The sequence below is a fragment of the Ursus arctos genome, unplaced genomic scaffold (genome assembly GCF_023065955.2).
Source record: "Ursus arctos isolate Adak ecotype North America unplaced genomic scaffold, UrsArc2.0 scaffold_29, whole genome shotgun sequence".
NCBI lineage: Eukaryota > Metazoa > Chordata > Mammalia > Carnivora > Ursidae > Ursus > Ursus arctos.
Window position 1 is genome coordinate 2868359 of NW_026622974.1, and position 26279 is coordinate 2894637.

Here is a 26279-nt window from a genome sequence, read left to right on the forward strand (position 1 = left end):
TCGCTAGTATTTTGTTGAGGATTTTTGCACCTACATTCATAAGAGATGTTCTCTTGTCATCTTTTTGTCTGTTTTTTGCATCAAGGTAAAACTGGCCTCATAGATTGAGTTCCTGCCTCTTCTTTTTTTTGAAAGGATTTGTAAAGGATTGGTTTTAAAACTCTTTTAATATTTGGTAGAATTCACCAGTGAAACCATCTGGGCCTGGGCTTCTCTTTCTGGTAAGTTTTTTTTATTAATAATTAAACTTCTTTAGTTGTTATAGATCTATTGAGATTTTCTATTTAATCTTGAGTTAGTTTCAGTAGTTTGTGTCTTTCTAGGAATTTGTCCATTTCATCTAGGTTATGTATTCTGATGATACACAGTTGTCCAAATTTTCCTTATAATCCTTCTAATCTCTTAAAGTCAGTAGTGCTTCCTGCACTTTCAGTCCTCATTTAGTAATATGAGTCTCCTCTTTGTTTTTTTGGCTAAGAAAGTAACCTTAGCTAAGATTTGTCAATTTTGTTGATCTTTTCAAAGAATCAACACCTGGTTTTGCTGGTTTTTTTTCTCTTTTTCTGTTCTCTATTTCATTCATTTCTGCTCTAATCTTCATTATTTCCTTCCTTCTGCTTGCTTTGGGTTTAGTCTGCTCTTCTGTTTCTAGTTTCTTCAGGTGGAAAGTTAGGTTTTTGATTTGAGATCATTATTCTTTTTTAATATAGGTGTTTACAGCTATAAATTTCCCTCTATGCACTGACTTTGCTGAATCCTCTAAGTTTTGCTGTGTTATGTTTTCGTGTTCATTCCTCTCAAAGTAGTTATAATTTCTCTTCTTTGGCCAGTTTGTTATTTGGAAGTGTGTTGCTTAACTTCCACATATTTGTTAGTTTCCAAATTTTATTTCTGTTATTTCTAATTTCATTCCATTATAGTCACAAATCATACTCTGAATGATTTGATTTCAATCCTTTTTTGCTGTTGTTGGGTGAAGTGTTCTACAGATGTCTGTTAAGTGTAGTTAGTTTTTTTTTATAAAGATTTTATTTTTTATTTACTTGAAGAGATAGAGACAGCCAGCGAGAGAGGGAACACAAGCAGGGGGAGTGGGAGAGGAAGAAGCAGGCTCATAGCGGAGGAGCCTGATGTGGGGCTTGATCCCAGAACGACAGGATCACGCCCTGAGCCGAAGGCAGACGCTTAATGACTGCGCCACCCAGGCGCCCCAGTGTAGTTAGTTTTTATAGTGTTGATCATGTCTACTATTTCGTTGCTGATCTTCCACCTACCTACCTTGTTCTGCCTATTATTGAAAGTGGGATATTGAAGCCTATAGCTATTACTGTGTGTCTATTTCTCCTTTCAATTCTGTCAGTTTTGCTTTATGTATTTTGAAATGCTGTTGTTAGGTACATATATATTTATAATTGCTGTATCTTCTTGATGGATTTACTCTTTTACTATTATAAAATGTCCCTTTGTCTTAATTAATATAGCTCTCCACCTCTCTTTAGCTAGTTTGCATGATACATGTTTTTCCATCCTATTACTTTGAACCTACTTGTGTTTTTGAATCTAAAGTTTGTCCCTTATAGGAAGCATGTAGTTGGATCATGAGTTTTTAAATACATCCTGCCAATCTCTGCCTTTTAATTGGAATGCTTATTTATATTCAGTTATGTCTGCCATCTTGTTGTTTTCTACCTGTCTTATGTCTTGTTTCCCTTCTCTTCCTCCACTATCATTATATTAAATATGCCATTTAAATTTAGTTTTTAAGTCCCTTGTCATTCCTTTTACTGTGTTTTTGAGGGTTTTTTTTCTTGCTGTAGGGATTACAATTATCATTTTAATTTAAAACAATCCAGTTCATATTTATACCAACCTAATTTCAACAATATAAAAAAACTTTGATCCTATATAGCTCCATTCCTTCCCCACTCTTTCATATTATAAATGTCACAAAAGTTACATCTTAATAAATGGTGTGCCTGTCAACACAGATGTGTAAATACTGCTTTATGAAGTTGTGTTTTAAATCAGATACAAGGGAGGGAAAGCCAATTTTCTTAAGTAAAGACTCCTTGGGTTGGTTCAAGCACTGGTTTCCAGAGTTCTAAAAAAGTTGATTCTGGCTATTTTTGCCAGTTTTCTTGTTGCTTTTATGGAACAGAATTTTTTTTATAGAGAAAGAGAGGAGCAGGGAAGGGGAGGGGCAGAGAGAGAGGGAGAAAGACAATCCTAAGCAGGTTCCAAGCTCAGTGCAGAGCCCAACACAGGGTTTGATCTCAGGACCCTAAAATCATGATCTGAACTAAAATCAAGAATGGAATGCTTAACCAGCTGAGCTACCCAGGCACCCCTGGAAGAGAGAATTTAAGGAGGGCACTTGTTATGATGAGCACTGGGTGTTATATGTAAGTGATGAATCAATAAATTCTACTCCTGAAACCAATGTTACACTGTATGTTAACTAACTAGAATTTAAATAAAAATTTGGGGGGAAAAAGGAATTTTCTGAGTTCTTTAACCATTTTATTTTAAATTATTCTCAATGTACTTTTAATTTGCATTTCCTTTAGATGAAATTAAACATCTTTACTATGTTTATATTTCCTTTTTTGTGAGATGTATGTATATATCCTATTAAGTATTTGTTTTCTAAATGATTTGTATAGGTTAGGGAAATGAGCTCTCTGCCTTTCTATGAGTTGCAAAATTTTTCCTCATTTTGTGTTTTGTCTTTATTTATTGTGTTTCTGTCATGGAGAAAAAGATATCATTTTTTTAAAGATTTTTTTTAATAATAATATTTTTTATTATATTATGTTAGTCACCATACAGTACATCCCTAGTTTTTGATGTAAAGTTCCATGATTCATTACTTGCGTATAACACCCAGTGCACCACGCAACACGTGCCCTCCTTAATACCCATCACCAGGCTATCCCATCCCCCACCCCCGAAGCCCTCAGTTTGTTTCCCAGAGTCCATAGTCTCTTATGGTTCATTCCCCCTTCTGTTTACCACCCCCTCTTTCTTCTTCCCTTTCTTCTCCTACCGATCTTCCTACTTCTTATGTTCCATACATGAGTGAAACCATATGATAATTGTCTTTCTCTTCTGGACTTATTTCACTTAGCATTATCTCCTCCAGTGCCGTCCATGTTGCAGATAATGTTGAGAAATTGTTCTTTTTGATGGCTGAGTAATATTCCATTGTATATATGGACCACATCTTCTTAATTCAGTCATCTGTTGAAGGGCATCTCGGCTCCTTCCACGATTTAGCTATTGTGGACAATGCTGCTATGAACATTGGGGTGCATATGGCCCTTCTCTTCACTACGTCTGTATCTTTGGGGTAAATACCCAGTAGTGCAATGGCTGGGTCATAGGGTAGCTCAATTTTTAACTTTTTAAGGGACCTCCACACTGTTTTCCAGAGTGGCTGTACCAACTTGCATTCCCACCAACAATGTAAGAGGGATCCCCTTTCTCCACATGCTCTCCAACATTTGTTGTTTCCTGCCTTGTCAATTTTTGCCATTCTAACTGGCGTAAGGTGGTATCTCAGTGTGGTTTTGATTTGAATTTCCCTGATGGCTAATGATTTTGAACATTTTTTCATGTGTCTGTTAGCTATTTGTATGTCTTCATTGGAAAAGTGTTTGTTCATATCTTCTGCCCATTTTATGATTTGTTTATTTGTTTCTTGTGTATTGAGTTTGAGAAGTTCTTTGTAGATCTTGGATACCAGTCCTTTATCTGTAGTGTCATTTGCAAATATATTCTCCCATTCCGTGGGCTGCCTCTTCGTTTTTTTTTTTTACTATTTCCTTGGCTGTGCAGAAGCTTTTTATCTTGATGAAGTCCCACAAGTTCATTTTATCTTGTTTCTCTTGCCTTTGGAGATGTGTCGTGAAAAAATTTGCTGTGGCCGATGTCAAAGAGGTTGCTGCCTGTGTTCTCCTCTAGGATTTTGATGGATTCCTGTCTCACATTGAGGTCTTTCATCCATTTGGAGTTTATCTTTGTGTATGGTGTGAGAGAGTGGTCAAGTTTCATTCTTTTGCATGTAGCTGTCCAATTTTCCCAGCACCATTTATTGAAGAGACTGTCTTTTTTCCACTGAATGTTTTTTCCTGCTTTATCAAAGATTAGTTGCCCAAAGAGCCGAGGGTCCGTTTCTGGGTTCTCTGTTCTGTTCCATTGGTCTATGTGTCTGTTTTTGTGCCAGTACCATGCTGTCTTTGTGATCACAACTTTGTAGTACAGCTTGAAATCCAGCAGTGTGATGCCCCCAGCTTTGTTTTTCCTTTTCAACAATTCCTTGGCGATACGGGGCCTTTTCTGGTTCCACACAAATTTAAGGGCTGTTTGTTCCAGTTCTTTGAAAAATGTCATTGGTATTTTGATCGGGACGGCATTGAAAGTGTAGGTTGCTCTGGGTAGCATAGACATTTTAACTATGTTAATTCTTCCGATCCATGAGCATGGAATATTTGTCCATCTTTTTGTGTCTTCTTCAATGTCTTTCAAGAGTGATTTGTAGTTTCTAGAATATAGATCCTTTACGTCTCTGGTTAAGTTAATTCCGAGATAACGTATGATTTTATTTATTTATTTGACAGAAAAGAGAGACAGCCAGTGAGAGAAGGAACACAGGCAGGGGTAGTGGGAGAGGAAGAAGCAGGCTCCCAGTGGAGGAGCCTGATGTGGGGCTCGATCCCAGGACTCTGGGATCACGCCCTGAGCTGAAGGCAGACTCTTAACGACTGAGCCACCCAGGTGCCCCCAAGATATCAGTCTTTTATTTTAATGTGTCAGTTTTAATGTATCAGTGAATTCTTTTCTGGCTTCTGAGTTTTGTATAATAATTTAAAGAGCATTTTCATTATTTTAATATTCCCCCGTGGTCTTTCAAGTATTTTTTAAAAGTCAACTTCATCAAAACATATTTTACTTACGAGAAAGTGCACCTATTTTAATGATGGGTTTTGACAAATATATACACCTATGTAACCACTACCACAGTCATGATAGAAAGCATTTCAGTCATCCCAAAAACTTATTTCAGGCTTCTCTACACTCATTTCCCCACCCCAACCACCACCACAAGCACAAAATACTCTCATTTTTTTCACTGTCTTTATATCTGTGGTTATTTTCCTCTTGTCATTTCTTATTTCATCCTTGTTTTTGAGTAAGTTAGCTAACACTTTGTCTCTTTTATTTCATTTCATTTCAAAGACTAAGCTCTTTTATTTATGTATTAGTTATATAATTTCCTTTTTTTAATAATAATTTTTTATTATGTTATGTTAGTCACCATACAGTACATCCTTAGTTTTTGAGGTAGTGTTCCATGGTTCATTATTTGCGTATAATACCCAGGACTCCATGCAATATGTGCCCTCCTTAATTTTCCTCCTTTAAAATGAACTAGCAATTTGAGTAAGATGCTTAATTCTTGTTGTTGAGGGTGTGACTTTTCCTCAGAGAACTCCTTTAGCTGCATTCCAGAGGTTCTGATATGAAGCAATGGGCTTGTCATGTCACTTGCATTTTTTTTTGCTTTGTTTTCATATGTTTCTTATGATAAAATTTAGAAGGTCTGTATTTTCATCTCAGAAGTTACTTTTATAACTGAGATTCTGGTTGGTATTCATAAACTTCTACCATGAGTGATGATGGAATTAATATTTCCCTTTCCTACTTCCCTCTTGTCTACCACCCAATTGATCTTAGTATTTTCCTTTGTGTTTTTAAATATACTTTTACTTCTGTCAGGCTCTAAAAAGTTCAAACTACATTCAGACTAGAGTACGTTTTTCCCAGAGGGGCTCTTTTAACACTTTATTCTGCCCTTCCCCTGAATTCTCTCCCCACCCTCATTGCCTCTCCTCCCCAGCAGGCAAGTCCCCACTTATCTTAGCCAGGGAAAATGAGGACTTAGTTGATTGGTGGGCAGCTGCTGCCTGCACAAGGGACAGAAGTAAATTTCTGTTCTGTCACAGGCTGAGACTCTATCAGGGGAAGCTCAGAACATCCTGTCAGAGCTCCCTGAAAATAGCATCACTAGGCCTACCCAGCAGGAGCCCAGCATACATACCCTGCCTGTCCCTTCTCAGGTGCCTCTCCAGATGGTGAAAATCTCTTTATGCCTAGCGCTCCATGATTGTAAAAAAAAAAAAAAAAAAAAAAAATTCCTGAGCACTTCGTCCTCTCCATCTGTCTGTCATCTCAACATGGCAAATAGTTTCAAATTGAACAGTTTCAGAAGAAATCCTGACAGAGACCTTAAAGGTCCTTCCAACCCCAGCCTGGACTAGTTTTCATTTATACTTGACAATGGCCACACCTTTACCATTCATTCCCCTTCTTCCCATGCCATGCCTTTTCTCCACTGGGCTCTTCCCAGGTTCCAGATTTCAGGCCAAAGAGTAAAGTGCTACCAGATGTCCACCCAGTTGAGAGAGAGCCAGCTCTGATAAAACATGTCTGCAAAGGTCTTTTATCTCCTGATACTTGAAAATCTTTGGTCCTGCCAAGGAATAGGCTTGGGGTTTATTTCAGTTTCTGATCTTGCTCTTATTTTTTTTAATTTTTTATTTAAATTCAATATAATTAACATAGAGTGTATTATTAGTTTCAAGGATAGAATTTAGTGATTCATGGGTTGCATATAACACCCAGTGCTCTTTACTTCAAGGGCCCTCCTTAATGCCCATCACCCAGTTACCCCATCTTCCCACCTACCCCCCCCCCCAGCAACCTTCAGCTTGTTCCCTTAACATCACCCTATTTCTTTTCAGCTCCATCTCTTACCGCATCTGTCCTGAGTCTCCTTTCACGTATCATTACCCCCTTCCTCCCATCATATGTTGTCACATCATAAAATGTGTCTTGTTTACAAGGTACAGAGCAGAAGGCAGAAGAGATTTCTAGACTCGAGCTAATGGATCTATAATTTAGGTACCATGAGAAAGGCAGGAAATATTTTGAAGAGGCCTTCTTAGTGCCCCGTGAATCAAACTGCATCATAGTACTCTGACCAAAGAATGAAGCCATGTCCCTACTGACAGAACAGGCAGGAGATCATGCATCACAAACTCTGGGCCAGAATCTTTAGTTCCCAGGCCATGGGAATAGTCAAACTCAGGCCCTTCCCTTCCCCCTCAAACATCAAGAGCTCATATATTACCAGTCAGAGTTTATTTAGCTCAGTAGTATAATGGCAGCGGAACGAGCATGGGGGACTCCCAAGACACCTCAGGCACATTTAAGTCTCACTCTCTAGGTCAGAAAAGTCAAGATGTTAGATTAGATCCTAAAATCCCTAGCTGCTCTGATATCATAAGGGTCTAGGACATGGGCTGGCTGGCTGAATTCACAGAGCTCTGGGGATGGTCTCCATGAGTGTACAGTATGATGAATAGCTCAGCTGGGCGGCGTTTGGCCATTTGGTGGATCCTGGGCTGGCTCACAGGAGGCCCCTCCACCCTTGTCCCTTCCAGGGAAGATAACTGTGGCATATGTCACAGGCTTGGAGCACATTAGGACCTTAGGAGGCAGAGGGGGCGATGAGGATTGGGCTGGGGATGGGGATTTCTCTGATGGGGGATCAAGAGGTACACTATAGGTGGTATTGTCAAAGGCAGGTGGTGAATCGAGCCTAGCATAGGGAATGTCCGATGGCAAATCAAGTCCCAGTCCAGAGTCACTGATGTGGTGGGCCACTGAGGAGGAGGCCTGTAATGAAAGCAGGCAAGTGAGGCAGAGAGAAGTTGCCTCCTTCTGCCCCAGTTCCCTCTGGGGGGAAGCCCAGGACCACACTAAATGTATCTCTCAAATTCTGAATATGTCAGTGGGCAAGAGGGCTTCCCTTTGAAGATTTTCAAGGCCTAACTTTCTCCCCAAATTGGGGAGGGTGAAATACCAAGGTGGGAAGGTGGAAAACAACTGGTGCCAAGTTTACAGCATTTAGGAAGAGGATATGCACCCTGACTGGGTCCCAGTCTTTCTCCACCCCTTCATCCTGGGACCTCTCTCAGTGAGCTGGGCAGATGGAAGGGCTGGGGAATTTGGCTGGGGGCCTGCAGAAGCCTCTTACCATGCCTGGAACTCCGCTGCTCTGAGGTTGACCACGGACACCAAGCCTGTCCCCTGGGAAGACAGAAAGTGGCACCACAGTCTGTTGCCCATCCTGGCTCACGGCCCATCCCCTCACTCCCTTCAGAAGTCCCTGAAGCCTCTTTCCTGGTCCAGACCCTTCATCCCACTCCTACCACCAAACCTTTCCCACTGCCTCCCCAGTTCTGCCCTAACCTGCCAGGAACCTCCCTACCCACTTACTGCTTCCAGCTCCCTTCATCCTGCCTCAACACTCAGCCTGTCTCCTGAAACCCTTCCCTCACCTCCTCCAGTCACCTTTCTGTCCCACTGCCCACCCTGTCCAATTTCTGTCTGTCCCCAGGACAGCACCCACTGAGTCTCCTTCCCGTCCACCCCTCAGCTGGGAACTTCTAGGACCTGAGGGCCCTACTAAAGCCCAGACAAGCCCATCTATAGGGGAAACAGACCTAGAGCCCTGGCATTGTCTATAAGACTAGCTGGTACACGACTTGCAGGGCTGTGCTGGGGTAGGCACATGGATGGCTACCTACCTTTCCTCTTGGCCATCACAGCAAACAGCACCACTGCTGCCACCAGCAGGCTCAGCAGGAGCACAGCGCCCCAGATCAAGGGGATGCTGAAGGACATAAAGGGATAGGTGAGCTCAGGCCTGAACCTGGCAGGAAGCTGCTCACCAGGAAACCCAGAGCAGTGGAGAAGGGTGTTCTTGGTGAGCCATGGTTTCAAGAAGAGGATTTGGGGGAAGGAATGAGGAGGGCAGACTCAGGGCAGAAGAGAAACACATTATCAGCGTATTCCAGCTGGAGAACACCGGGGTCAAGGGGTCATTACTGAACTGGGAGAGACAGGGGGATCTGCCTGACTTCCTGCCTTATCAGAAGTTCCCCAGGGGTGGAAGGAACCATAAGGTTTCCCTTTGAGTTAGCCTGGGGCTCTAAACAATCTTTCACCCCCTCTCCCATCACCACCCTTTTCCCAGCCACCAAATACAGCTCTTGTCATCTGTACAATACAGTACCTCTTCTCGTCCTGGCTGGGTTCCGCAGGGCTGGCACTGCCCATAGTGTCGGAGGAGGGGCCGTCAGCCAGACCCCCAACCTTATAGGTCTCCTCCTCCTCTTTCAGGCTTGGAGCTGAGTCAGAAGGAAATATTAATGAGCACATAGCCATGGTGGGCAGGGTCACAGGCCTGTTGAGATCTGAGGGATGGGGGGAGTGTGGCCGAGGAAGGAGAGGTCCCAAGTAAGAAACACAAATGGGGGCTTGGCATATTCCTTAGGGGCCCTTATTCTGGAGGTCAGGGATGGTCTCTTTCTGTCTTACCTGGTTGTGACCAGACCCACTTTCCCCTCCACCACCAGCCCCCAACCGTTGCCCCTGCCTTCCTTCTCACCTGCTCCCCTACACCCCCTGGCCTCTCAGGCTGCTCAGACTATGCAGAATCAGCTACCGGGTAATCTGTGACCAAATCTGTGACCATCTCCCACACCCTACCCCAGAATAGGTTCTCCACTCTTGTCCTCAGTGGCAACCTTGCCCCTGGCGCTCATCAGTTGGTCTCTAAAGGGGCCTCAGCACAGCCTGCTAGACCTCTCCATATACCTGCAACCATGTGACCCCCCTGCAGACTGGTTGAGCCCCATCCGAAGCTCTGCCCTCAGGATCTAAGGAATTCTGTGGTCACCCCTAATGTGACACAATGCTAAGTGACCTTTTTTTTTAAAATAATTTTTATTATGTTATGTCAGTCACCATACAGTACATCCTTAGTTTTTGATGTAGTGTTCCATGATTCATTACTTGTGCATAACACCCAGTGCTCCATGCGATACGTGCCCTCCTTAATACCCATCACAGGCCTATCCCAATCCCCCACCCCCCTCCTCCCTGAAGCCCTCAGTCCAGGTGACCCTTTCTGAGAGCCTTGCTCAGACCCCAAGTCTTGGTTTTGTGACAAGGCTTCTATCGTCCCTACAGTATGCTCAACTTCTGGCTATGGGACTCAGGGTTGGTTTCTCTGGGCCCAAGGATCTGTCTTGGGAACCTGGCCAGTCCTTCTAGACCCTCAGGATAGGGATCTTCCTTATTCTCAGAGGCTCATCATTCCTACCTCCCACCCCAAGCCAAACCAGGATCTGAAGATACTGTTTCTCCCATCTTGCTACATGTGTCCTGCCCTCATGGTGCCTTCTAAGCCACCCATATCCCCTCTAAAAGCCACGCTCCACCGGCCAGCCTAAGCATCCATCCTCTACAGCTGTTGGGCTCCCAGCACCTGCCCGTCTCCCCAGTGTATCCTGTCCTACAAGCTGGAGTTACTAGACCTACAGCGTCAAGGAAGGAGGAGGACAGAGGATGACAAAGACCACAAGGAGCATATTTACATATAAAATGTTGATCACGGACCAGAGATGAGAGGGATTCTAATGACAACCTAGTTTGCCCTCATAATTAACAAATGGGGGGAAACCAAGAAAAGGAAAAATGCCTTTCTTCGTTTTCGTTATTTGGGGATTGGGCACAAATGACTTGAGAAAGGAAGACCTGAAAATGAAAAACTGTCATCATCCAAAAGAGAAAGCAGTCTCCACTTCTGCAGGCAGGTGGCCATTTTCCCTCCAGAACATTTTTTTTTTTACAACATCTAATTTTTCTAGACAATTTTCTTCTTCTACTTTAAAATTGTCTTTTAATAAATACTTAGACCTTAGAAAGTTGTAGACTGTGAGAGAAAACCGCAGCCTATCAAAGTACTTTCTATACTGAAAATAGGGTTGACAATACTGGCTTAACTATTAGTGACATTTTCCTCATTTTTAAAATGAAATGAGTTGAAGGAATTCAGGCACCGAATGCACCTGCTTGTAGGTGAGGCACATACTAGATGCTCAGTGAAGACATAAAATTAAATAAAAATACAGATTCAGTCATTTTAAGCCATCAAACCCATTATAACAGGAGTAATAAACTGGAAGATTTTAAAAATGAATTCCAGGTTGATATGCCCAAATTAAAACTTTGTTTAAAGCGTCCCTAAGGGGGAAAAATAGCATCGAGTGTGTTGAAGATGCTGGATGAGGAGGCCAAGACCTCGGGTGAGGAAGGAGGTTGTGCCTTCCAGTGGAGAAACCCGCTAGTGTGGGAGGGGGGAGGGACCCACTGGCTGCTTTATCTCAGACTGCTCACCCAGTTTGGTTTCCGCTCCCTGGGGAGCAGTCAAAAATATCTCCTCCCAATTCCTCCCCTGCTAAGAGTCCCCATCCCCCAAGGACCCAAGAGCAGCAGGTGGGGCCAGGGAGGGGCAATGGCCAGCCCGCGATAACTCACCTGGGGGGAGCACGTCCAGCGCGACTCTGTGCACCGTCTGGGGCCCCGTGGTCCCCTCCACCACGCAGCCGTACTCGCCCGCATCCTCCTCCCTCAGGGTAATCATCTCCACCTGGAGCAGGCCGCCCCCCAGGTCGGTGAGAAACATGCGGCTGCCCCCTGGAGCTCTGCGATCCACAGCTGAGGACACCAAGGGCTGGCACCCCTCTGGCAAGAAGCGGCACCACACCTTCCGAGCCCTGACGTCCTGGAGCCGGTAGTGGCACTGCACCAGAACGGAGCCCCCCACGGGGGCCTGCAGCACCTCAGGGAAGGTGCCCCTTGAGCCCTGGCCTAGGGAAGGAAACGATGTGGGAAGGTTGGGCAGGAGCTGGGGGAACTTCCAGTCCACCCACTGCCACAGGGGCTCAGGGACATAGAAGTCCACCTTCTGGGCCCTCCATATGTTATTGTTGCCAAGATAACGCCAGTTATTCCTGGGCCTGGAGTGGAGTTTAGGGGGCCCAGAGCGCAGCTCCTTCTAACCTTACCTGCCAGTCCCAGGAGCAGGAGCAGTAGCAGGTTGGGGCCCATGGCAGGTCGGCAGATGTCAGCTCTGGGGCTTGCCCAGCCACTGACACAGCATTCCCCAGGGAGCAGGAAACATCTGCCTCAGACAGTCACGTGGGCCTCTCAGTGGCCATGGGGTGGGAGGAAGGCACTGGGGGCCCCTCCATGGGTGGGGATAAGGCACCCTTCCGAAGCCTGGTTGGTTCAGTGCTTGGGAACTGACCATGAGGGTCCGTAGGGGTGGGCAAGGCAGCGTGAGAAGGCCCAAGGACAGGCAGAACCCGGGCTCCTGGGGCCTGGCGAAGGGCTGAGGTGGGAGGAGGATCCTGGTAACTGGAAAGCAACAGAGAGAGAGGTAAGAGAATCCTCAGGGTCTTCCAAAGACTGCATCTGAGGACGCAGAGCTGTGAAGGGGGAAGGCAGAGCATCATTCTGTTTGTACAGTCTGTTATGAGCACACGGCCCGAGCTCTCAGGAGACTGCCCGGTCCTGCCGCACCACCTCACAGCAGGAGGCCCCACTCCACAGCGCCCTGCACCGGACCTGCCTCCATTTACTGTGCTCTCGACACCCGGCAGCATGCACCCACCTTCTCCAGTTCTGCCAACCGCATCAATCCTTTGAGAATGACGCCCCATTTCCTTCTCCCCTGTTTTCTGGTACTCCATAACTCGTTGGATATCGAACCTCATGGATTCATCTCATTTTCCTATCTTTTTCTCTCTCGTTTTCCTTCTATTTGTCCATTTTGTTCTGATTTCGAGAAGATACCCTCATCTTTTTCTTCCATCCCTTCTATTATTGTCTTGTGTTTATTTCCTTAGTATTTTCAATTTACAAGATTTCTTACTCTTCAAACATTTCTTATAGCGTATTATTTTTGTTTCATGAATATAGTAGCCTGTCTGTGGGGAGACAACTCTCCACGGGTATTTTCACATTTCTGCATGGTCTGGGCACTGCTCAGGCTTTGTTCTAGTGTTATCGAAGAGAAACATGCCTTGAAATCTAGAGAGAGTGTATCAGCTCCAGAGGGACTTGCTCAGACACCCGGCCCCGTCTCTCGAGCAGATCTGTTTACCTTCCAGGGTAAAGGTGTCTCTCTCCCAAGAGAGGAAGATGGGCCGACGCTGCATGTAAACTCCAAGCCTCATACTTGGAGGTCCTCTCCCGTGACACAAGCCCACTGCCGGCGCAGGAAACATCTGGCCCCCACTCATGTCGCCCTGTGCAGAACTGGGGTGTGGGCACCCTGCACCAAACGTGGGCAATAAACCTGCTGACCTGCGACTCCAGGGGAGCAGTGGTGTTCAGAGAGACAAGGGGGGGCAAGGCGGGGATGGCTGAAAGGGGCATGCTGCCCCCGACCTAGACATCGCACCTACAAAGGGGCTAAAGAAACCACCCTCCCTCCTTCCTCTCCCTCCCTCCTTCCTTCAGGAGCAAGGGAGCTGTCAATGGAGACTGGAAACAGGAGCCCAAGAAAGCCAGTGTGTGAAGCTGGAAGAGGTGAGAGGGTGACCAGCTGTCCCATCTGCCCGGGCCTGTGGGTTTTCCTGAGGATGTGAGGCTTCCGGTGCTACACTGGCAGAGTCTTAGGCAGACTGGACAGGTGGGTCAGCCTCGTGAGTGATGTGAAAGTGCTTATACCTCTCCTGCCAATATGCATCAGGTTTTCTTTGATTTCCTTACAAGAAAGTTATTACACTAACAGGCCATGAAGAGGAGGCCTGTCCTCAATATGTAACCAAGTGTCTAAAACATATACAGGCCACTGCTGCGTGCAAGGACAGAGGTGACCAGACCTCAGGGAGGTGTCAGATTCTGGGCATTAGAGAGGAGGACGGAAGCCAGTGTTTATCTGGGACCTGCTCTGCACCAGACATCTGGCCTGGGACTTTCACTACGGTATTTCTTTCAACCTCACAAAACCCCAGCCAAACAGGGTTGATTTGTTTGTTTGTTTTGTTTTTTAATAGGTGAAGTGCAGAGGGGCTAAGGAACTTGCTTCAGGTTTCTGAGTAGGAGGCAAAGCTGAAATGTGGAACTAAGTTACCTGACCCCTTCAGTTCAGTGTGTACTCCAGACAGTCCAAGGCGGGGGATCCCAGGGGTAATCCAAATCCCGAGGGGGACGCCAAAATGTGGCAGAGGAAGAAAGAGAAAAGGCCAAGCTCTCAAAAGCAGGCGAGCTCCAGTGCCACGCACGGGGGACCCTCCCCTGCCATCTTGTCGGGCGTTGGTCCTGGCAGGTGGACAGACTCGCTCCTGGGTGCCAGACTATGCCTCAGGTCTGCGGGAAGGAGACAAGGGCCCGGGACATGGTGAGGAAGCTTGACATGCCACTGAGTCCAAGGACCTGGGACACATAGCCTAGACCAGTGTCTCAGAACCGCGGACAGGGCCAGCGCAGCAGCCTCCTTGGGGAGTGGGCCAGGCAGGGATGGGCTGGGCTGGCCCTGGGGAATGATGTGTAGACTTGAAGCTGGACACAAGGGCTGCATCGGGGGTTCTTCCCCACCATCCGAAACTCCAGGAGCCCACGCCCATGGTAGGAGGCAAAGCAGCTATGTGTGGCCCTGCCCACAGGGGCTCCTGGGCTTCCACCTTGCCAAGGCCAAGGATGGGACAGCCTCATTTCCTCCTCTTCCTGCAGCCGCCCCCCCCCCCCCGGGCAAGTCTCCATCTCCTTCCTCTCACTCATGGCTGCCGTGGTGTGTTGTGTGTGGGGGAGAGATGAGATTCCTGAGCCTCCCCGGCTGTCCCTCTGCCCCAGTCCTCAGCCCCTGATAGCCTCATGGTTCACTTCCTCACCTCCTCCCAGGTCTCTCCAGCAGTTCCTTCTGACGACCTCTAGAATGACATCATCCCTGTCCCTTCTGCACCCCTAGTGTGCCTAGCCCGGCTTCATTGTCATTTGCTCGTCGACACTTTATCTTTTTTTTTTTTTTTTTAGATTTTATTTATTTGTCAAAGTGAGAGAGCACAAGTAGGGGGAATGGCAGGCAGAGGGAGAAGCAGACTCCCCGCTGAACAGGGAGCCCAATGTGGGACTTGATCCCAGGATCCTGGGGTCATGACAGGAGCCAAAGGCAGACCCTTAACTGACACCACCTAGGCATCCCCTCAGCACTTTATCTTTTAACATACCATGTGGCTGACTTATTTATTGTGTCTGTCTCTCCTCCCCTTCCACTAGTCCATGGCTCTGTGTGGGCAGGAATCTTTGCCTGTTTTGTTCACTCTTGTGTCTCTGGCGCCTAGAGTGTTATCCGGCACAGAAAATATCTGTTGAATAAATTAATGAATAAATGAGTAGGATTGAGCTAGAGGGAAGGACAAGTTGAACACCAAGCGAAATTTGGACTTCCAGGCTCTGCTGGGGTCTTAGGATGACGTCATTCCCTTTTGAGCCTCAGTTTCCCTTCTGTGGAGTGAGGGCTCAGACCAGCAGCTCCCAGCTCTGGTATGCTGCACTGTGTATGTCAAGACCTGGTTGTTCGCCTGTAGGGGAAGTAGCACGAGGAAAGCAAAGCTCTGGGGAAGTGAGTGGATGAGTCAGCTGGGAGTTTGATGGACTGGGGTGGGGGTGGGCAAGGATAATCCTAGAACAATCCTCCTGAGGGACAGGAGGCAAGTGGAGGAGAGGGGAGCCAGACTGGGTGCCAGAGAAATCCCAGAGGAGGAGGCAGGACTCAGTAATTACATCTAGGGAGGGAAGGGGAAGAAGAAAAAGATGTGCGGCGTGGAGCCTTCCAGAATGGAGGGATGCGGTAGCCTAAGACCCGAGGCCCCAAGGAGTCAGACCTTTTATCTCTTCCGCAGCCATATTCATTCTCCTAGCCCTGTAGCAAGAGAGAAGCCTTCAAGAAGCCCCAAACCATCCAATTAAACATGAAGTATTGGTTTTATTTGTGAGAGTAATGTCCAATGTCTAGAAGTTGGCAAATGTTCTCCACACACACACACACACACACACACACACACACACACACACACCCCTCTGTTTCCAGGGCCAGGGGAAACAGGGAATGGGCAGGCTGGTCTTTTGCCAAAGCAGAACCAGGAGTCTTGGTGGCCGAGAGGCCAGTGTGCAGGCTGGGGTGGTTCCAGCAGGCCTCTCCTGGGCCTCGTCCCATGGGGGGTCCTCTTCTCTTCATGTGTCTCTCCGCTCTGCAACCAACCCAGTGCTCACACTGCCCCTCTGAGCCCCACCTCACCGTCCCTGCCCAGTCCACCCCCAGCCACTGCTGTGCTCTGCATGCTCACCTGTTAGGGTCTGGAGCTGGTAACCTGGATCATGGCCGCAGTCCAGCTCACTGGCCGGGGGTGTCCCCAGTTTCTGCCCATGCCAGGCCACAGCCCAGAGGGCACTGGCTGCTAGAAACTTGCTGAGAAAGATGCAGGCCAGGAGGAGAAGGATGGACGTGGGTGGGAAGGGGATCTCCTCTTCAGAGAGACTCCTTGGAGACACAAAGAGGACATGAGGCTTGGGCAGGGGGTGGCACACACTGAAGTCTGCCCTCAGAGAAGGAGCAGGGAGACACTGGGAGCTTTCAGGGGCCTAGAATGGCTCCCCACCAGCACCCTCCCTGGGAGGAGGCTTTGTGGGCTTGAGGGAGCCTGTACTCAGGACCCACCTGCTGAGCACACTTAAACCCCTCCTGCTGTGCATGCTTGTACAGTATGGGGGGCACACATGTTCTCCGTGGTTATATTAACATATTTCAACACCAGTACACAGGCATGAACCAATCAAAGCTGATTCTGGTCCTACGAAAGGAGCAGGTATCTGGGGATCCCAGTTTTGTACTAAAACTTTTGTTGTTGCTAAATTGTGGGCATGTCCAAGGGCCACCAGGGGAGGAGTGGGAGGCTGACCATTCAGGAGTCTTGGAGCAGCAGCTATGTATAAAAAATGAATTTCAATATTTTAATAACTGGCATGGCCATACCAGCACACAAGGGCTGGTTGGAGGGGTGTTCGGACAAATCTTCTCCAGGCCCTTTCATGCTCTAATTATCTTTGAATTTTACTTAATTCTAGGACCCCTGCCGCCATCCCATGCCTGGGCTCTGCAGGGCAGAAGTCTGCCCAGAGATCTTAGCAGAGACCCATCTCTGTACCTGGAGATGCTGGGCTGCACATGGACATCCTCAAAGCTCTTGGAGTCTTCAGGGATCCAGAGATCTCCAGGGTCCAGGTGATCAAGGGGGTCTGTGGGAGATAGAGCCTGTGAGCTTCCTCCTCCTCGAGGCAGCCGGCTGCAGTGGGGAGAACCGGTCTGGGTGCGGTGAGGCCCCCTGAGCTCTGGCCCAGAGCAGATCAGGTCATTAGCCTCTCTGAGCCTCAGTCTCCTCACCTGTAAAGTGGATCGAATAGAAACACCTCCTTTATAGTAGCGTTGCAAGATTCAGTGAGCGCATCCTGTATCGTGCTTACCACCTCATCGGAGCTCAGGAACTCCTACCCTCCCATCACACAGGGTCTTTGGGAAGGTCAAGTGGATGAATGCATGTATTTGAAAGTTCTGCGTGAACTGTCGAGCTGTCTACACTAGCTAATAATAATAATTATTATTATTATATTATTATTTTCCTGCCACCCCCTTGGGATTTGGGTGAGGCTTAAGCCCTGATAGGGCTGAAAATTTGTGTCCCTTCACCCCTTTCTCCCCCTTCCCCCCATGTAAAATAGTGGTGGACGTGGGGTTTGGGTCTAGGGCAAGCCGTCATCTCCCACTCCCCACCTTAGACCTTAGACAAATGGCTCATTTCCACCATAAGGGGCCATGTGGTGGGGGAGGAGGTGGGAAAGGGCTCTAGAGAGTCGGAAAGGGGACTCATACCCCCAAATTTGTTCTCCTTTGGGACACATGGTGTTCTGCAGACACAGGCAGAAGGCTTCCCTGGAGGGTATCCCTGTGCAAAGCTCAGGGGTGGGGAGCACCCCGCTGCCTGGCAAGCCCACAATGAGGACCCCAGCTCAGCTCAGCAGCAGGAGGCTGGGGCATGGGCTGTCACTTACCCCCAAACACTTTTAACTCTGTCACTTCATGGGTGCCTCACAGGAACCCTGAGGGGGCAGCAGGACACACATCTTCATCTCCATTTAAAGAAGAGGCCCAGAGAGGCAAACACATCACCCTGGGGTCGTAAGCAGTGCCCCTTCCTCGGGCTGTTCTCTGCACCAGGTTGGTGCTGACTTTATGTTGGCAGGTCCTTTGGGTACCTGGGTGAGGGAGTAAACGAAGCTCCTCCTACTCCTTAAGGACCACTTTAGGTGTTCGCATCCTAACTGGATGCCAAATGGATAAGGCTGTTTGGAGAGGCAGGACCACAACCAGCTCATTCGGTGCCTTGTGCAAATTAGAGGTGTAGTCCTGCCTCAGGGAGCGCAGCCTGGAGAGGAGCACCAGGGCTGGAGTGTGGCCCCCTTGTGCAGTGAGCAACCTGCACAACCATCCACGGTGGCCCTGAGTGGGAGGGCAAGAGCGGCACTGTGGGTTTTCCCAGACATCAGAGACATAGTCCCATCCCAGGGGTGGGCCTTAGGTGCGGTCCACCACCCACTCACCAGCCAGCACCTCCACCAGGACCTTCCTGAGGGTGTCGGTCTCATCACCATAGAGACTCTGGCACTGGTAGAGGCCAGCGTCATGGGTCTGAAGATTCCGCAGCGTGATGGTGAGTGTGCCACCCAAGGCATCATCCACGATGGCTGTGCTCCCATTCCGCCTCGTTATGAACGACAGCAGCCATGAGCGGTGGGTGCTAACCACCCGCTGGCACGGGCCCTCTTCATCCAGCTGGCGGCACCAGGCTTTGCGTCTCCCCCAGTGCTTCAGGGAGTTGTATGGGCAGGAGACCTGCAGGGACCGGCCCGCCATACCCTGGAACACCGTTGTGTTGTGGGCTCCGGACAGCTCTGGGGAGGAGACATTCCTTCACTCTTTGCTCATTCATCTAATGTTTATCAAACACCTACTGTGTGCAATGACCAAAGAGATAGAAATCTTGCCCTTAAGGAGCTCAGGCTCTTATATAAGTTGGGAGAAGGCGCATAGCCCACTGTGACACCCAGGTTCTAGGTCTGGCTTTAACACTGCTGGACTTGCTGGGCATTTTTAAAGAAGTAACTGACCTTCTCTGGGCCTATTTCCAGAGACATTGGTTTTAAAGTTCCCTCCGGTCCTATTCCACACATTTTCTCGCTGTCGTATGGGACCAAGGCCTGCCCTCCCCCTCTCCATCTCAAGAGAGCAGGGCCAGGGGCCCCTCAGCATGGGCTGGATACCCCTGCCCCGGCCCAGGCCGTTATTCATGCTTACTTGGCAGCTGCCCACGCCAGCGCCCGCTCTGCATCTCCTCCTTCTGACCTTTGGCTCCTGGCTTCCCTATTTCTGTGGCTTTGTTCCCCTTTCAGGAGAGACTCAACTCAGAGCTATTTTGGGGGAGACACGAGGCTGCTATTTTGGGGACCTTTCTTGGGGCAGGGGAGATAGGCTTAGAGCACCGTCTGTTGCCAGGGCAGAGACTGCAGAGGAATCACTTGGAGCCCTCTGCCTCAACTTCCCCTCTCTTGGTCCTCCCTTATGCCATCTTCAACCATATGGTGACAGAAACTTGGAAGACAAGATTAGGGAGCAGGTGGCCTGCCTTTGGGAAGCAGAGAGACCTGATGAGGATAGTGCCCCCTCCCCTTGTCTGTCCATCCCTCTGCCTCCAGGCAGCCCCCCATCTTCCTCCACTCCACCCCTAGCTAAGAAACCTCAGAGCAGGGCTCCTCTGGGACAGCCTCTCAATGAAAGGAGGTAGTTGTGTGCAAGAATCTGGGGTGTCAATCTTCCAATGCAGTGACAGAAATCTTCAGCCCCCTTACCTCCCTTCCAGGGCAGAGGGCAAGAGGACCTCCACATCAGCAGAAGCGCCCCGAAGATGCACGTGCTTCGTTGTAGGGGTTTTTCCTCCTCCCTTTCTTCCCTCCCACCCTGCCATTCCTCTGGGACTAGCGGTTCATAATTTTAGGGGATCTTACCAGTGCCCCAAACTCGCCCCAAATGCTAGCTAGTGCCTGAGATGCCACCATCAGAATTCCTTTATTTTCTGTGTGGCCAGAATCCGCCAGCCTCTTATACTTCCCCATGCGTGAAGAATCTGACAGTGGGCTCGCACACTGTGGAGGGAGGGAGGGCATAAAAAATGTGGGGCGGGTGGGGAAAAGAGGGGTGGAGGACATGCTGAGGATTTCAACCGCCTTTATAGTTCACCCCAGTGCTCTCCACCCACCCGCCCGCCACATACTAAAAGAGGAGGAGGAGAGACAGCATGGGCACCAGAGGGACAGGGTCCTACCTGTGACGGCGAGCAGAATGAGCAGCCGGAGAAGCTCCATGCCAGCCTTCTCTGGAGGAGGGCAGACACGGGGTACCTTAAGATCTCGTCTTTCCCTTGAATTGCAGAAAGGAGAGGGTTCAGGCACGTCAAGTTCTGCCCACAGGAACTGGGCTCCTGGGGATTGAGAAATAGTCAGGACTGGGGTCTGGCTTTATGATTCAGGCAGGGGGTGAGGGGTGGGGGAGGAAGGGAGAGGAGGAGCCAGCCACTGCCTCCCAGCAGCCGGAGGCTGTGGATCCCAGACCTCCGAGAGGCCAGCCCGCCTTACTGCCCCTGTCAGCCAGAGTGACCCTGCATGGCTGGGGCTGGTCAGTGTCCAAGTCACAGTCCTCACTGCCGTGTTCAAACACTCCTCCAGCAGCAGCGCCTGCCATACTCTGGTTCCAGCCTTGCAAGGGACAGGGAACAGCTGGGCCCTCAGCCAGCCCCTCGTAGTCCTTCCCTCCAGGCCAGCATCCCTGTAGTGTGGCAGCATCGGACTTCAAGTCCCTCCTTCCTCAATTGCTGTGTGTGCAACCAGCCGTCCATAACCTCTCTGTGTCTCAGTTCTTACATTTGTAAAATGGGAATAATAATAGTGTGTAGTGTTATTGGGAAGGTAACATGGATTTCCACAGGTAAAGTTCTTTAGAATAGAGTCTGACACACAATAAGCACTCAACAAATACTAACTAGTACTATTATCCTATTTAGCAGGGGAGGGGAAGATGGGCTGTCCAGGAGAGGGAAAATTTTCTCTTCCACCTGCGATCTCCTGCCCAAGTTTATCCTCCTTTGCATAGTCAGGTGCCTCCTGTGTGCACACTCTCACACAGGCATTATTTTGTGCATACACACACCTATGGGACAACACAGGACGTGACATCTGCTGGAATTCTGGGAGTGAGCGTATGCTTTCCCCCCAGGTGAGGGCCCTTGAAGGGTGATCCAGGCACAGGGACTGTCATGGGCAAAGGCGCCAAAGTTTGCAATGGCTCGGTGGTGAATTAGGGAGAAGGTGGAGGAGGTGGTCATTCCCAGGGGTGGGAAGTCGAGTCATGCTGGGGGAAGTAGCTGGCGAGGCTGGAAGAGGCCACGGGGACTCATAGATCATCAGAGTCTTCTTTGGTTCCTTGCAAGAGCTCCCTGATTTGTTTTTATTCACTTTACCCATATGTCTGTGCATCTACCACACGTACAGGGGATGTGCTCAGAGATGGGGGACAATGATAAACATAAGACAGTGCTTCACTTAGAAAGCCAGCTGCCCAGTCTTGACCTAATGGCCTAGGAAAAGAGTGGTCTGAGGCCACCTGAAAATCACTCTATAGGTACCCTTCTACGGTCTTTTTTTATAAAGTCAGGATTATTGGCATATCGTTTACACAAAAATTCACCCCATTGGGTGTCCACTTCTATGAATTTTGACCAACTCATATATCTCTGTAACAACTGCCGCAGCGAAATACAGAACGCTTCTATCAGCCCCCAAAAAAGTTCCCTCAGGCCCCTGTTAGCCAATCTCTTCCTCTCCAACTCAGGTCCTGGCAACCACTGATCTTCCTTCTGTTCCTACAGCTTCCTGCCCTTTCTAGAATGTCCTATTCCTGGAACCATATGGTATGCAGCCCAGAGTCTGGTTTCTTTCACTTATCAAAATGTATTCAGCACGCCTGAAGTTACACTTCTCGGTAATTCGTTTCTTGTTATTGCTGAATATATGTCGTCATATAGCTGAACCACACGTTATTTATCCATTCACCAGCTGATGAACATTTGAGTGGTTTCAAGTTGGGAGCAATTATGGAAAAGGCCACCATAAACATTCATGTGCATATATTTTGTGTGGTCATATGCTCCATTTCCCTTGGCTAAAATCTTAGGAGTGGTAGTGCCGGGTCGTGTGGTAAGTGGTGTCTAACTTGATCAAAGCTGCCACATTGTGTTGCAAAATAGCTATACCATTTTTGCATCCTTGTCAAGACTTGATATTGTCATTCTAATAAGTTTGTGATGATATCTGATTATGCTTTTAATTCTGTTTTCATAATAACTAACCATGTTGAACATCTTTTCATTGTTTACTTGCCACCTGTGTACCTTTTTTGGTGAAGTATGAATCCACTTCTTCGTCTGTTTTTTATCATTGATTATTATTACCATCATTATTGAGTTGTAAGAATTCTTTATATATTCTGGATACAAGTCCTTTCTCAGAGATGTGATCTGAAAATACTGTCTTCCAGTCTGTAGCTTGTTTTATCTTTTCCTTGACAGTGTTTTTTAAAAGGTAGAAGATTTTAATGCTGATGAAGTCCGATGTGTTGATTTTTCATTTATGATTTGTACTTTTGTGTTCTGCGAGGGGTATTTTTTCTAACTCAAAGGCACAAAGATTTTCCCCAATACTTTCTGTTAGAAGTTTTATACTGCTAGGTTCTACGTTTTGGTCTACGGTCCATTTCAAGTTAATTTTTGCTTGTGCTGTGAGATACGATTTGTGGTTTGTTTGTTTTCCTCTGGATGTCCGATTGTACCAGCATCATTTACCAAGAGAACTATCCTTTCGGCATTGAACTGTCCTGGTCTCTTTGTAAAAAATCAACTGACAGATAGGTCAATTTCTTGACTGTCCGTTCTATTCCATTGATCTAAATGTCTCTTTACGCCAACACCACACCACCTGGACTACTCGCTGTAGCTTTATAACAAGCCTTGAAAGCAGACAATGTGCGTAATCCAACTACGTTGTTCCTTTTCAAAAAGGCAGTCCTTTTGGCAGTTCTAGTACTTTGCCACATAAATTTCAGAATCAGCTTGTCAATTCATTACACACACACACACACACACACACACACACACACACACACACAGAAAAAATTGCCTGCCAGGTCACCGATTGGGATTCCATTGAATCTATAGCTCAATTTTGAGTGAACTAAGCATCTTAGCACTACGGAGTCTTTCAATCCACGGACACAATCTCACCCTTCATTATTTATTTCTTCTATAGTTTCTCTCACCAATGTGCTTGGTGGTTTTCAGCATACAAGACTTGCACACATGTTGTTTAATGTCTATCTAGGTATCACTACACCTAAGTATGATTTGGGTGCTATTTTAAATGTGTCTAGCTTTCTGTATCTTAGAAGCAGAACTTAGAAGTCTCATGAATCTTACTTTCTGGCCCATTTATGCGCCATTCTGACCTTTTCTTCCCGCTTCCTTCCTACCTGAAGAAAGGCTCTTTTTATTCCTGTAAACCTCATAGCAAAGGGCAGATATCGAGAAATCTTTACTGATTCCTGACAGCACATGCATATCAAATACTCTCATCTTTCAGCTCGTGCTGATTTGTGGTTCAATTTCCAGATCCTCATATCTAAGAGCAAGAACATTTTGGCATCACCCCACTCCCGTGTACAGGGATAAATCTGTGTTTAAAGATACCCGTCCGCTCAAATTTGGGCACAGAGATCTTTTTCCTTTTATCATTACATCTGAACCCCATCATTCACTGATGTGTGCATTCATTCAACCACCATGTCTGTGCCAGTCACCATGCTAGAGAACTCAGGTCTCTCGGAACCTCAGTGTTCCTGGATATAATGGTAACCGTTGCTGGGCAAGTCCCAGACCAAAAGCATGGCTGGACATATGAAACTTTCCTGATTTCTGTCTTCAGCTGAGACTTCACAGCTGTTGGACAATCCCTTTCAGAATGCCTGGAGGTTCCCTAGTGAACTCCCTCTAGCAGCTGTTTCAATAACCACTCTCTTCAAACACACCCTTCTACCCCCCGCTCTCTCTTTCCTAGGGATAAATCAAGACCGTCATATGTGAGCATCTTCAGCATCCTTCAGAACTGCCATTATCTTCTCATCCTTATTCAAGCCACGTGAGCAGCAGGGGAAGCACCGGATTCCAGTCAGGACCATGGTCAGAAGCAACACCTAGGCTGGGCTAGGGGACAGGTGGCGTAGGGACAGTGAGCATGGGAACCGGCCTCTGAAAGCTGGAACAACTCAAATTCTTTCAGGGTACACCACTGACCCAAACTGGGGAAGTCCCTGCCCAGCAGGCTGGAAAGAGTAATTGGTGGTGTCTACCACACCCTTGGCGAGAGCCACCAACCACAGACATCAGAACCCATAGATATCACTTGTTGACAAGCAGCCACTTTGACTTCCCTTTCCCGGTTCCCTCTTCAGTCCTGTCCTGCATTTACTTGTTCTCACCTTCCTGGATTCAAACCCCTGCCCTCAAGCCCCAACCTCTCTCTCACCTCTAACCCCTCTCACACTTGACCTTCTTCACCAGCCTTTCTTTGTATTTGGACCATCCATCACTCTCCGACACATCCAGCTGAGGCTGTACTCCCATTCTTAACATCTGATATTTTTGTAGTTGAGGACCTCAACCCCTGTCCAGGGTCAGTGCCTCCCGTCTTCAGGGCAGGACAACTCCCAGGGACTGAGGGTGTGTGTACTCGCACATGTGCATGTGCTGGGATTGTTTTAGGTCACCGGCAGGAAGCAGCTGATGGGCTGCAGGATGGCAGGCCCAGAGGGACGATCTGGACAACAGCACGGGAGCTGGGAGGCAGGGACCCAGACACTGCACCTGGTGCAAGTCATTACCTGAGGCAGAAGTATAGGGAGCCTCATCTGCCGTGTGGCTGGATCAAGATGGGTCCAGAGTTTGGCCAGAATCGGGGAGGATACCTAGCCTGCACTTGGGGGGTAAAGTGTGGGGACTGGAAGACTGGGTGGGACAGAAACTGGAACTGTAGTAAGGAATAAGCACACAGGTTTTGGCTTCTTACAGACCCATGCTTAATGCCAGCTCTGTTATTTACTAGCCATGTAGCCTTGGGCAAGTTCTTAACTTTGTGGGCTGGCTTCACTATCTGGGTATATAAGGCTAGGGCACGCTAAGTGTTAAAAAAAAAAAAAAAGAAAAAGCTATTATTATTTTCCTTCCTCTTCCATATATTTCTTTTAAAAACTTCCCTCCTTCTTCCTGCCTAGCTCTATCCCAGAATTCCATTTTCCAGTTTCTTTTTATTCTTTAATATTTTTTATTGTATTATGTTAGTCACCATACAGTACATCCCTAGTTTTTGATGTAAAGTTCCATGATTCATTACTTGCATATAACACCCAGTGCACCATGCAATACGTGCCCTCCTCACTACCCATTTTCCAGTTTCAAGATGACTACTTCCCCTGCATCCTGTCCATCTGTCTGTCTGTCTCCCTCCCCTGGATGATCCCCAGGAACTGCTGCATCACCTGTCCCCTCTCCTCCGGTGTCTCAGGCGCTACCCCCGCACCCCCCCCCCCCACCTATCCCTCCATGTTTACCTGGTCACAGTCTCACCTGTCCGGCAAACCCCTCACTTGTCTCTGCTTCCCTATCACTTGTGGCCCTTTTATTTTCATGCACTTACTTTATGTTTTACTTTTTTACTTTTTAGGGACAGTTTTGTTATTCATGCTCTACAGCTGCTCATTTGAGTCTGATCACTAGAAGCCATGAACGGCCCCTCCCAGCCCTCCTGGCCTGGCTTTTCTGCTGCCGTTGACACCTTGACCACCGTCTACTCCTGCTCCCACCCCCTGCTCCATGCTATCCCTGCTCAGTCCTGCTCTGTCCCTGGGAGGCTGTCCCTCTGGACTCCATCACCCCGGTCCTGGCCCCCTGACTTACTACTGGGTCTAGCCGAAGGGAGCTACTGGCAGGGGGTTGGCGGTTAGGAGGAGAAATACGTTGGGATATTTCTTTTCCCCTACTTCCTCTGTGTCTGCCATGCCTCAGGCAGTGGCTGCTTTCCTCCGTGGCCACAGCTCTGATAGGTGGTCCCTCTTCCACAGCTCCAGCTCTCACTTGGCTCCAGTAACA

At 47.9% G+C, this 26279-nt stretch overlaps 2 protein-coding genes across 2 annotated transcripts; both read right to left on the minus strand.

Annotated features, from left to right (window-relative positions):
- Positions 1 to 6899: 6899 nt before the first annotated feature.
- Positions 6900 to 12060, minus strand: TREML1 (triggering receptor expressed on myeloid cells like 1). Its single transcript, XM_026507488.4, has 6 exons — positions 11982 to 12060; positions 11452 to 11784; positions 9143 to 9257; positions 8655 to 8740; positions 8102 to 8154; positions 6900 to 7740 (listed from the first exon to the last, which is right to left on the minus strand). The coding sequence occupies exons 1-6, from the start codon at positions 12022 to 12024 to the stop codon at positions 7429 to 7431; spliced, it is 942 nt and encodes a 313-aa protein (XP_026363273.1). The 5' UTR covers positions 12025 to 12060; the 3' UTR covers positions 6900 to 7428.
- A 3830-nt stretch (positions 12061 to 15890) lies between these two features.
- Positions 15891 to 20533, minus strand: TREM2 (triggering receptor expressed on myeloid cells 2). Its single transcript, XM_026507487.4, has 5 exons — positions 20355 to 20533; positions 18577 to 18927; positions 17127 to 17217; positions 16269 to 16462; positions 15891 to 16172 (listed from the first exon to the last, which is right to left on the minus strand). Exons 1-5 carry the CDS (start codon positions 20392 to 20394, stop codon positions 16156 to 16158), a joined length of 693 nt encoding a protein of 230 aa, XP_026363272.1. The 5' UTR covers positions 20395 to 20533; the 3' UTR covers positions 15891 to 16155.
- Between the last annotated feature and the right edge of the window lie 5746 nt (positions 20534 to 26279).